General features: G+C 38.6%; 1 protein-coding gene across 1 annotated transcript in view; it reads left to right on the top strand.

Moving 5' to 3' along the window:
• DMC1 (DNA meiotic recombinase 1) overlaps nt 1-12,951 on the top strand; it is a 36,842-nt gene that overhangs the window by 14,945 nt on the left and 8,946 nt on the right. Inside the window, exons 8-11 of the mRNA XM_008705558.2 lie at nt 2,423-2,514; nt 2,918-2,991; nt 3,121-3,235; nt 3,591-3,651. Of these exons, the coding sequence (XP_008703780.1) occupies nt 2,423-2,514; nt 2,918-2,991; nt 3,121-3,235; nt 3,591-3,651 (342 nt within the window). The remainder of the gene's footprint in view (nt 1-2,422; nt 2,515-2,917; nt 2,992-3,120; nt 3,236-3,590; nt 3,652-12,951) is intronic.

The following is a 12,951-nucleotide window of genomic DNA, read 5'->3' as shown; positions in this document are numbered from 1 at the left end:
TTATTTTGCTCTCACTCTTAAATGTGAATCTGGCCAGTCATCGAGAAATTTGCATGGTATATTTCTATTCTCCTTGGATATTTGATCCATCTGTCCCTACCTCAGTCTTTCTGAATCATTCAAATCCTTTAAGGCTCTCCTTTAAAGGCCTGCCTTTTCTAATCTATAATTACTCAACGTAAAAAACCTTGTCCTTCTTAATCTGTTATAGAATTTACTATCTAAAATACGCTCTTAAAAAGAAAAGAAAAAACAAACCAGAGAACCATGTGCAGAAGTCTTTATTTGGAAATAGCAGGCACGAGAAGACTCTGAAGGAGACTCCAAACTTGGGGAGGGAGGGTGGAATGCCGTGTAGGGCTGTAGCAAGAGGAGTGCAGCTGGAGTTTAGCTCATTTCAGAAATAGTTGATTAAGAATGGTTCTTGAAGAGGGAGGAATGATTCTTGCAGATGAGCAGCCACTGTTTGGGCAATTTGGATTTTATCAAGAATGGTAGAGAGGAACAGTTAGGAGCCAAGTCTTATGCAAGGAGTAGGGAGAACAGCTGGGGGGAACGAGGACATTCAAGAGCCCCAGTGGAATGTTCTCATTCCTTTAGAGTCTCTCTCTTTTTTTTTTTTTTTTTGTTTTTAAGATTTTATTTATTTATTTAGAAGGAGAGCAAGAGCATGAGCAGGAGATGGAGCAGAGGGAGAGGGAGAAAAAAAATCTCAAGCAGACTCAGAACTGAGTGCAGAGCCCGTCGCGGGGCTCGATCCCAGGACCCTGAGATCATGACCTGAGCCGAAACCAAAAGTTGGCTGCTTAACTGACTGAACCACCCAGGCACCCTCCTTTAGTTTCTCTTACATATACATGGCTTTCTCTTGATATTTTCCTTTTTATATGTTTATATTTTGCCTTCTTAATTATGTTTTACATTTACCTGTAATATGGATTGTTTTATGACTCACGTCTTCCACAAAGCATTGGTAATTGGTTAAAATGATAATCAATTCCACATAGTAATCAGTTAACAAATATTTATAAATTGATTTGGACTTCCCTTCAGTATAAGCCCAACTTTTACACTTTCAGTCACATAGTAACCAGGTTCTGTAAAAAGTGATGTAGTGAAAAGCATTTTTACTGTGTCTTCCAATTCTTTGCCATCTTTGACGTGTCCACCAGAAACATCTACTGGGTATACTCAGTAGCAATGGAAGATTTTAGTGGTTGTCAGTGGAGCTCTGAAGGAAAGAACACACGTGGGGCAGTAGGATATAGACGGCTGGGGAATTGTAAAGACAAGCCAATTCTACTTATGCGGAGCTAGTTGTAAACATCACAAATAAAATTGTAATTTGTTTTACGGTTACAGTACGAGCAGTACTATACAAACACTGTAAACAAAGTGAAATGAGAACATAGACGTGGATTTTATTTTAGCTTACTTCACTTCAGAGAATACTGTAGGCATATTTGGGATCACCAAAGACCTAAAAAAATGTTGATTACTCCTTTATAGTTTAGATAGATGTAAGTGATGATTAGCATTTTCCAGAATACCTTTGCAGGTACACTGAATTGGCCTCCCTGTGAATTTACTAATTTCAGAAAGCTAACACAAGTCCTTTAGAAGAAGGGAGATTTTAAACCCTAAACAAACCAAAAACCATAGGATGATAATTTCCTTCTGATCCTTGAAATTCCTTTTTTTTTTTTTTAAGATTTGATTTTTAAGTGATCTCTACACCCAATGTAGGGGTCAAACTCACAACCTTCACACGCTCAAGTCACAGGCTTGAATGCCTTAGCCAGGCACCCCATGATCCTTGAAATTACTTATTGATCCTTTGGTTCATGTAGTCAGATTTAGAATTTGTTGGCAACTCATGGTTAACAGTATATTAAATTACTTCATATTTAACAAACAAGGAGTTTAAAGAGAGTGAATTAATTCACTTTGAAGTGACTTGAATTATAATTCAGTGATATTATCTCCCTAGATTAGATCTATTTTTATAGAACTGAGATCAAAAGAGAGGCACAAATCTTAGTTTCTAGTTTTTCTCTTATAACTGATTTGCTGCATAATCCTGAGTCATTTGCCTAATCTCAGTTTGTCAGTGTCCTCATTTGTAAAATGTAACTAGCTTCCAAAATTATTGTAAGGATTAGAGTATTTAGTATTTAAATTCAACACTGCCTTATCATTTCTATCACGGTTATCACTAACTAAGTTATTTATTAATTTGGGCACTTATGAAAAAGAAAAATCTGATATAGATTTTAAGTGATTATTAGCATCCTCCAGAATACCTTTGCAGGTACGATGTTTGCCTCTCTGTTAGTTTACTTACTTAAGGTATTATTTTTTGTAGTTGTTCTAAATTTTTCTGGAATCGATGTATTGGATCCTTAACCTTGGCATACTCCAGCCGTCCAGATCGCCTTCGGGACATTGCTGACCGCTTCAATGTAGACCATGATGCAGTGCTGGACAATGTCCTTTATGCGCGTGCATATACTAGTAAGAGCCCCACGTGATGGGACGCTGGGGCTGTGTTAAGGTTGCCAGCAATGATTTGCTATTTGAGTGACACAACATTTTGATGCCATTCTGTTCTCTTCATTTTACTTTCCTCCAAATTTACTTAGTCCACAAATTTTATCATCTGGCAAGCCCTGAGATATTAAAATGCCCTCACATGATTTCTTGTTCTTGTCTTTGAAATGGAGAGTAGCATTCTTTTTGGATAATGTAGCATTTGGCATGCGTGCTACGGCAGAGTGTGAAATCATATTTAATAAAGCCATGAATAATTAAGAAAGTCCTTCCAGGACTCTCTTTCGCCGGATTACAAGAACATAAATGATCTTAGCCTCTGCTGCGTCTAGCTGTTGTAACATTTTCTCACTGCATTTCCTACCAGGTGAACATCAGATGGAGCTACTTGATTACGTAGCAGCAAAGTTCCACGAAGAAGCTGGCATCTTCAAGCTGTTGGTACAAGCTTTTAAATGCTGCTCCCTCGCAGAGCTAGTTAGCGTATTCTTTTTCTTCGATTGATTCCAATCCAAATTAACTTCTTTCCATTTCCAAATGCATATTTATTTTTACATTAATCCTGTGCAGATCATTGATTCAATAATGGCACTTTTTCGAGTGGATTTCAGCGGTCGCGGGGAGTTGGCTGAACGGCAGCAAAAATTGGCCCAGATGTTGTCACGACTCCAAAAAATCTCCGAAGGTAGATTTTTAAAATAAGCAATGCTATCGGAATAGCATCTGTGACTGTTGAGTAGGCTTTGCAGAGAAGCTCAGAATTATGTCAGGAGGCAATACATGTTTAAAAACTAAAATTACCTTCATGGGAATGCAACTCTTTTTTTTAAAAGCAAAATACTGATTCTAATACAATAAGTACCTAAACACGTATAGTAATAACAAATAACTTTAAATAAATTGTTATCAATGAAAAAATAGGAACGTAATATTGTTTATAAAATCAGTTCACAGCACAATATTCCTAAACTCTGAAATCTAAGCAATGAACTTTTTATATTGCCATTCTCTTAGTTTCTTAATTTTATTTCTTGATGCAGAATATAACGTGGCTGTGTTTGTGACCAATCAAATGACTGCTGATCCAGGAGCAACTATGACGTAAGCCCCAATATTCTGCTTTTGTATTTCACAGTGGGTAATATCAAAAGGATTAGAGTGAAAAATAGAAAATAGTTCCAAAAATGGTCCCAATGCGGGCACAAATATATCCCAAATCACTCTATTGCACAGTGAATATTACTTCATAATTGCAAATATCACTTGTTATCCAGTCTATTGTTCCCTAGTTCTTTATAGAATAAAGCAATAGTTTAACCATTTTCAGAGATACTTTGGGTCCCTCTTTTGTCTAGGATTAAAAGGATATTGGAAGAAAATAAGAAAAAGATAAAAATGTATATTCCGTATACAGGCATGGCTTCTATTGTCCTGATAAGCTGTCAGCCTAAGCGCGAAAAACGGAGGCTCTCTGCGGGATATACAAGAGATACGTTTCTAAGAGGTCCTATGAGAGAAGTCTCCTGTTAGAAGAAACGGGGTTTCAGTTCACACTTAGGCGTGTTCAGAATCGGTTGAGATGTTTGTGCACGTCACGTACTTATTGGTGGGTCTGCTTGACAGATGGCAGTGCACAGAGAGGCAAGAAGGGCTAAGTAAAGTAGGGTGATGAAAACAGGAGATTCAAAGAAAGATGAGTTGCCACGATCAAACATTTTGAGCACTACGTATCTGAACAAGCAATCAAAATAACCCTGAATTCGTGATGTCAATCTCTCCAACAAGTTTTTATTTAGAAAATTATTTAACCAGAGAAAAGCCGCAAGACTAGTACAACGAATACACATGTATCATTCTCCTAGGTTCTTGTATTGTAAACATTTGCCACATTTTTTCTCTCTCATGTTTTGTGTGTCTGTGTGTGTGTGCATGTGTGTAAACCCTCTTTGTACGTACACACACATACTCAAACGTGTGTGTGTGTGTGTATTTTTGAAAGGTTTTCCACCTGAACTGTGGAGAATTATTTACAGACATTATGACATTTCCCCTCTTAATAATTCAGCATATTTCGTGTAAGAACAAGAACATTCTCCTACATAATCACAGTATAACCATCACCGTCAGGAAATTTAACATTGGCACTCTAGTATTATCTAATGTACATTTATATTCCAGCGCCTCCAATTGTCTCAAAAATGTCCGTTATAGTTGCCGGGGTTTGTCAATTTTGGTTTTGGTTCAGGACAAACTGAGTATCACACACTGCATGGAGTTAGTTGTCTTGTCCCTTTAGTCTCCTTTAATCAGAACTGCTCTTCAGGGGCGCCTGGGTGGCACAGCAGTTAAGCGTCTGCCTTTGGCTCAGGGTGTGATCCCGGCATTATGGGATTGAGTCCCACATCAGGCTCTTCCACTATGAGCCTGCTTCTTCCTCTCCCACTCCCCCTGCTTGTGTTCCTTCTCTCGCTGGCTATCTCTGTCAAATAAATAAATAAAATCTTTTAAAAAAATGTTAAATACTTTTGGCAGGAAAATTACATAAGCAATATTATGGCCTTCTCCATAGATCATATGAGGAAGCATACGATGGGAGTTTGTCCCATTATTAGTGATCTGAAGTTTGATCATGTGATTAAGATGCTGTTCACAAGATTTCCCCATTGTAAAGGACCTTTTTGCCTTTATAATGAGTAAGTGATTCGTGGGGTACGTAAGAGTAATCTGAGATGTGTGTAAACATGTTCTGCAAGAAGCTCTCACCCATTGGTTTTAGCATCCATTGAAAGTTCTTGCTTAAATCAGTTATTACTCTGACGATTGCAATATAGTTTTATTTAAAACCAAGGCAATACATCATTTAGTAGCAGATAAACGGGTCATTGACGTACGTGTTTGAAGATATTTGATATGCCAATGTAAAATTTGTAAATTGTACTGAAACGAACGTGTCTCTCTTTAGGCATATTCTTTGTTTTTTGTCTTTATTATTATTATTTTTTTAGATTTTATTTTTAAGTAATCTCTACTAGACCCAATGTGGGGCTTGAACCCACAACCCTGAGATCAAGAGGTGCACACTCCACTGACTGAGCCAGCCAGGCACCCCTATTTTTTTATTTTTTTAAATATTTTATTTTTAAGTTACCTCTATTCCCAGTGTGGAGCTCGGACACACAACCCTAAGATCAAGAGTCACCTGCTCCACTGACCGAACCAGCCAGGCGCCCCTCTTCAGGCATTTTCTAAACTAACCCTAAGAGTATTCCTGCATCTTCTGCAATTTGTATCTTTCACTTTTCAATACCCTTTTATGAGCATTTTCTACTTAATCACAGGAGATTCCAATGTGAAAAATATTAACTACATGAATGGCATTAGGCAAGTTAAAAAGACTGAGGAGGGGAAACTCAATCATTTATTCATCCAATATAGACTTACTGAAAATCTACTATGTATCAAGATTCTGGGAATTCAGTAGTGCACAAAAGAGACTATGTACCTTGCCTCCATAAAGAAGAAAATGAATGATGTCCGTTTAACTCAGAATTGTGAAGGCTTGGTAGGTCATGCATTGTCTGTAGTCCTTGAGTAGTTAAGGCAATCCTCTCAGTTTTATAGGGTGTCTTTCATACACAGGACATGAAGTACTTCACAAAGAGAATAATTTTAAACTGAAGAGAAATGGAAGATTTTCAGGGCTCACTTTAAAAAGAGAAAATGACTCATTGGCTCAGAGGGAGGAAGTGGGTTGCATTCAAATAAAACAGGACAAGTTAAAGAGCAATGTTCTTTCTTCAGGTATGGGGAGGGAACACTGCAGAGGCCAAAACTGTCTATCTGGGGTTAGAATACAAAGGAAATTGGTGGAAATTAGGTCAGATAGGGGTTCTTTTTCTTATATTTGTAGAAAGTTTCAAAAAGAGTAAAACCATTTTGAATTGACTGCGATAAGACAATAGAAAGGAGACATAGAGAGGTGATAGAAAGAAACAATTGTAGGAGCTGGAGAGGGGAGATTTGTAGCGAAGTGGGCTGAGAGCCAGACAAGGTAGCAAAGGCTGGTACTTTTGTTGGGTGACTCTGCTTTCAAACTTCATCTCCTCCACCAAGCCAAGTGGTGAGGAATCAAGATTCGCTATAATTAGTATATTCTAAAGTATATTAAATTATAACAATATAAATTAAATGTGTATCTTTATATGAAGCACATAGACTGCCGTAACTAAATGAAAAAGAAATAAAAAACAGTACAGTTTTGGGGCGCCTGGGTGGCGCAGTCGTTAGAGCGTCTGCCTTCCGCTCAGGGCGTGATCCTGGCGATCTGGGATCGAGTCCCACATTCGCTATAATTAGTATATTCTAAAGTATATTAAATTATAACAATATAAATTAAATGTGTATCTTTATATGAAGCACATAGACTGCCGTAACTAAATGAAAAAGAAATAAAAAACAGTACAGTTTTAAACTAAAGGATCTCAAATGCTATTAGAAAACCTCCATAAAGAAAATCTCTGTTTCTCAGTGTTAAAGAACTCCAAGCTGCAGCTTGCCTGGGACCTGTCAGAGAAGTATCACTATAATTGGTATGAGTCCCCAAGTATGCTGACAATAATTGAGGCTTATATCCCATGCATTATACTTGATGGCACATCGTATTAAAAAGGAACAAAATTATAGAGGCGAGGAGCTGCTGTATGATACAGCAGAGCATTAGCTCCTAGACGAGGCTTACATATTCGGATTTTAGAACTAGAATGAGCCAGTTGATGAAGGCCTGGAGATAAAAAGTGAAAAGTACCAGCCTGCGGAAGCTCCACGCCAGGGCAGATAATATGAGCGACAAATAAGACCATGACATAGCCACCTACTTCGTTTGTGTATTTGTTTAGCTAAAACAGGAAGTCGTCTTAGAACATCTGCAGTCGTGTAAACGTGCAGTCAGTTTGTTCTCTAAGGGTGTCACCCACTGATCCAACATCATTTGCAGTAAGTTAAGAAGCAGTATGGTTAAAGAAAAAACATTAAGCCAAGTTCACTAGCGTGGTGACCTTGAGCAAGTCATTTAAACTGTTTGAACTTCAGAGGAGCCTGGCTGGCTCAGTTGGAAGACCATGTGATTCTTGATCTTGGGGTTGTGATTTCGAGCTCCATTTAAATAAAAGAAAAACTTTAAAAATAAATAAATAAAAATAAACTATATGAACTCCATTAAGAGATTAAGAGGGCTTATATTTATTGATTGCTTACCATGTACCAGGTGCTTTTATGCATTATCTTATATAATTCTTTTATCACCCTAGCTCAGCCTCCTTGGGCCTCCCTATTCTTTGTATGAAGCCAGTCTCAGAACGTTGCTAAGTTCTGTGCCCTTCCTCCAAACCCCAGAATTCCATCTTCAAACTTTTGAAAAAAGTGTAGATTTTTCTGCATATTTTATGAGAAAATGGCTGGTGGGGCTATTACTTAACAAAACTTCTGAAACACACCCCTTACTATTTTTTTACTTTTTTAAAAAGTGGGCTCCATGCCTAGTCTGAAGCCCAACACATGGCTTGAACTCACACGGCTTGAACTCGCAGGGCTTGGCCTCATGACTCTGAGATCAAGACCTCTGAGCTAAGATCAAGAGCAGGACACTTAACCTACTGAGCCACCCAGATGTCCCTAAACATAGCTCTTTTCAAAAACCATCTCTTCTTGCGGTTCCTGGCTGGCTCAACGATGGAGCATGCGACTCTTGGTCTCAGGGTTGTGAGTTCAAGCCCCACATTGGGTATAGAGATTACTTAAAAATAAAATCTAAAAAAAAAAAAAAAAAAAAGTCTCTTCTCCTTCCCCCCAAATTTTCTTTTTGCAGTACTCTTCTTTCCTTGTCTTCCCCTACTCTCAGAGAATCCTCCTCATGTTCACTCAGCCTTTCTCTCCTCAACAGACCTCTTCTCAAAAATTCCACCCAAAAACTTCCCCTGCAGCAGGTCCAAAGTACCAGGAGTTCCAGCTGTCCCTCAGGGACTGTACCCACTTGCCCTTGAGCCGGCCCCTGAAGGTCCCCAACTCCAACCACTATTTGAGGTAGTAACAATACTATTATTATTCCTAATTTGTAAAGGAGGAAACAGAGGCTCAGAGTATCCATTTGCTCAATCAACCAGTTTAAAAATGGCAGCCAGGATTTGAACCCAGGTATCTTTGATTTCAAAGTTAATGCTCTTTTAGCCTCACTGTGCTACCCTCCCTATCCCACTCCTAGGAAAATATCACCTGCCCTATCATCACCTTAATCTTGTACTTCATGACCCCAGCACCCTGGTTTGAAGTTGGGAAGTCAGGCTGCTCTGGGTCTTACCCTCAACGGTGTAATACGCTATGCCCTTTTCAACCAGATGGGGATAAATGATCCAGTCTCTCTTGACCCCTCTTTATTCCTAATATTCACGCCTCTCTCTTCCTCCTATTCATCATAGTCTCCCACCCCCTGAGAAAAGGAGGAAAGAAGAGAAGAAAATATGAAAGAAGGGGAAATAAGAATAGGCTGAAGGAGGAATGTGGGTGGTTTTCTGAAGCTGTTTTTACTAGGTCAGAAATAGAAATAAATTAAAGCCCTCTAAAAGGATGCAGAATGCTACATCTTCTCGTACTTTACCTCGAGCCTTGGTTTAAACTGCTTGAATACTCAGGAAGTTCAAAGAAACTTTAAGAAAATTTCTTGGTCTACATGTCACTGAAAGAGTGGCTGTTTTAACTGGGTTGTATAATTAAATAACCATAGCTACTATTTATTGAATATCTCTTATGTGCCAAGATTAGTGTTAAGGGTAGAGCTAATGTACATAAATGACCTGGCACAGCTCCTGGCGTGTAGTAGGCTCTCAATGAGTTATATTAAAGACATCTTGAATCCTCATGACGGCACTAAGAGGTAAGATCTTTTTGTTCCCATGTTACAGGTAAAGAAACTGAGGTTCGTAAAGGTAAGTAACTAGCCTAATAATAACACTGAGTCAGGACTGGGAAAGTAGATAATTACAGTCACTGGGCTAATGTTTTACCTAAACTATTTCATTTTATTCTTACAAATACCCTACCAGTTAGGTACCATTATTACCCCCCATTTAAAATAAAGAAACAAACACTTAAAATGCTTAAGCAATTTTCCTGAGGTCACATGGCTGGCTGGTAAACCAAAACTTGAACCCGGGTCTAACTCCAGAGCTCATACACCACACAGTACACCAGGGCCATATATGCCTGGAGAGAGGTAGGCAAGCTGTCATTTGAGCAACTTTGCAGGGATGTATCCATTACCCTGGTGAATTGACCAGAGTTCAGGACCCTCAGTCTTATAGGCAGAGATTTGATTTGGTCACCAACTGAGAACCAATCCTTCTCTTAGGGGCAGATCCACATTAATCAAGCTTAGGAGACTCAATGAAAGAGCAGAGGGCCAGTTTACTGACTGAAAAATGTAACCACATTTGAGTTTCTTGTGACAAGTGCATCCTCTCCCTGGTGGCAGACTTTTATAGGAATTCAAGTTTTAATCTAAAGTTATTCACTAAATATGGAATCGAAGCAAAAGAAAATAATTGGATGAGTTAGGAAGAGTGTCTGCCACATAGTAAGGACTCAGTAAATCTTAGGTGCTATTATTATTATTAATACCCATCTGCATCAGAGGAGCAAGAAACCATGAATCCCCTAAACATACATGAAGAGTTCGTGTATATACATATGTGCATTTTTCTGGGGAAGAGTCTATCTTTTATTAAATTATCAAAGTGTTAGTGACCTATAAGCAAGGTTAAGAGCCATAAATTCTACACAAAATTCTACACGGAATCCTGAACATCTTGATGGAGCAAGTAAAATTTGAATCGACTTGATATTCTTCCAGAACTAAGGTTGTTATTGTATGTGGCAATCACTGTTGATTAAGTATAACCTCTTTATGAGTCACTTTTGAGGACGTTTTTCTTTCCGTAGTATCTTCCCTATATGTTTCTTTAGTACTTTTGCACGTTCTATAATTTATTTCCCCATTTAGTTCATTCAAAATCATCTCCCTTTGGAAATAACATTCTTTTTTTTTTTTTCCTTGAGATAACGTTCTTAACATTCAGGCTCTTCACCTAGAGTAATCAGTAACAAGCCGTAGTCCCTATTCTCTTTTGTGCAAAAGGTACCACATTGGTCACAGCAAACAATAATTTGCTAAGAAAAAATGATGGCTATACATCTAAAAGCTCCACTTTTCTGCTCTTCTTTAGATGATCAGTGATGGGGTGAGGGTAGGATTACTTCAATTAGAGAGAAATTCTATCTCCTTTTACATTTGCCTTTCTGTCAGAACACCCTTCAAAAGCTCCTCAAATTATAGCTTCTTTGAAGATGTGTATCCGAAACTGTATCCAAAAGAATGTAGACCAGGGAGACCCAACTTGTCCTCCCTTCTAGTCATTCCACAATATTTATACAGCGCCTTTTATATTATAGGCACTTTTCTGGGCACTGGAGTTACAAAGATGAATAAGGATTTAGAGGATAGTAGGGAAATGAGACCTATAAATGAAAAATCACAATGTGGGGGCGCTCGGCTGGTTCAGTTGGTGGAGGATGCAACTCTTGATATCAGAGTTGTGAGTTTAAGCCCCACGTTGGGTGTGGAGCCTACTTAATTAAAAAAAAATTGCAATGAAGTGTGCTTTCAAAGAGGAATGTACGGTGGTATGGGAGCACAGACAAGAGGGCTCTACTCTGTTTCAGAGGATCAGACAAGGTTTCCAAGAGGGGATGACACTGGCTGGGTGAGTAGGAGCTAAATGAACAAACAGTGGGATAAGGGCTTTCGTTTATGGGGAGTTGTGTGTGCAAAGGCATCAAGGTGTAAGAAGACTTATTGGAAGAAGGAAAAAGCAAAGTTTGAGAGGGAAGAAGGAAGGATGACTACAACTGTAGAGAAATATATAAGCAGCAGATAGAAAGAAGAGGAAATTGAGGGAGATTCTTCCTGAGAACACTCATTTCTTTTTTACAATTAGCAAGCTTTGTTGGGGCACCTGGGTGGCTCAGTGGGTTAAGCGTCTGCCTTTGGCTCAGATCATGATCTCAGGGTCTCGGGATGGAGGCCCACATTGGGTCAGGCTCCCTGCTCAGTGGGGAGTCTGCTTCTCCCTCTGCCTGCCCCCTCCTCTTGCAAAAATAAATAAAATCTTAAAAAAAAAAGCAAGCTTTGTCATCCAAGATCAAGGGACAAAATGGAAAAGGGGGCTTAAGGAGACTAACCGTGCTCATGTGGGAGAATTACTAAGCAGTACTGAGAGACCATCTGTGAACAACAGTAACATCGCTGTTCAAACTTCTCTCCACCCATGTAGCTTCTTCTCTCCTCTTGATAGAAATTCCTAATTGGTCTACTTTCTGTGGAAGCACCAATCTTTCTACAGTCCAATATTCTCCTTGGTATTTTTATAACTTCCATATTTTACGTTCAAAAATATCTTTGAGCACCCACTGTGTCGCTGGTTGCTACAAAGTTAAATACAGTGCTGTCTGCCCTTAAGGAGCTTAGTGATGGGCAGTGGAAGAGAGATTGAAGGGAAATAAAAAAAGTGAATAAAATAGCACTAAAGGCACAATATGAAATGTGCATTAGGGAAGCCTAAGTATAGTATTTGCAAGTTTAGAGTCCTAGCCCTGTTTGATGTCATCAGGGCCCATCTGTATAGAACACAGGATTCTTTTAAGACCTTGAAGAACCACCAATAACTTAGGATCACCTGGATAATTTAGAGCCATTCCATTAAAAAGAGTGGCACTGATCTGTAAATGCATTACATAGACAACTCAACTCTAGCTATTTCATCCAACTGAGATCACTTTATTGCTTTACTACCCTTTCAGCAGCCTACAGAAAGCAACCTAGCCTTCTGACTTTTTTTTTAAGGTTTTTTTTTTTATTCCACTTAGTTAACATACTGTGTAATATTAGTTTCTGGCATACAATTTAGTGATTCAACATGTCCATACATCACCCAATGCTCATCACAAGTGCCCTCCTTAATCCCCATCACCTATTTAAGCCAATCCCCACCTCTCCCCTCTGGTAACCATCAGTTGGTTCTCTATAGTTAAGAGTCTGTTTCTTGGTTTGCCTCTCTTTTTTTCTGCTATGATCAATTGTTTTGTTTCTTAAATTCCACATATGAGTGAAATCACATGGTATTTGTCTTTCTCTGACTGACTTATTTCACTTAACATAATACTCTCTAGCTCTATCCATGTCATTGCAAATGGCACTATTAGGTAGTTACCCAAGGGATACAAAAATACTAATTTGAAGGGATTCATGCACCCCAATGTTTATAGCAGCATTATCAACAATAGCCAAATTATGGA

The sequence above is a fragment of the Ursus maritimus genome, unplaced genomic scaffold, assembly GCF_017311325.1.
Source record: "Ursus maritimus isolate PB19 unplaced genomic scaffold, ASM1731132v1 scaffold_21, whole genome shotgun sequence".
In the NCBI taxonomy this organism is placed as follows: Eukaryota; Metazoa; Chordata; class Mammalia; order Carnivora; family Ursidae; genus Ursus; species Ursus maritimus.
The sequence above is the reverse complement of the archived record's forward strand: the minus strand, read 5'-3'. Positions and strand labels throughout refer to the sequence as shown.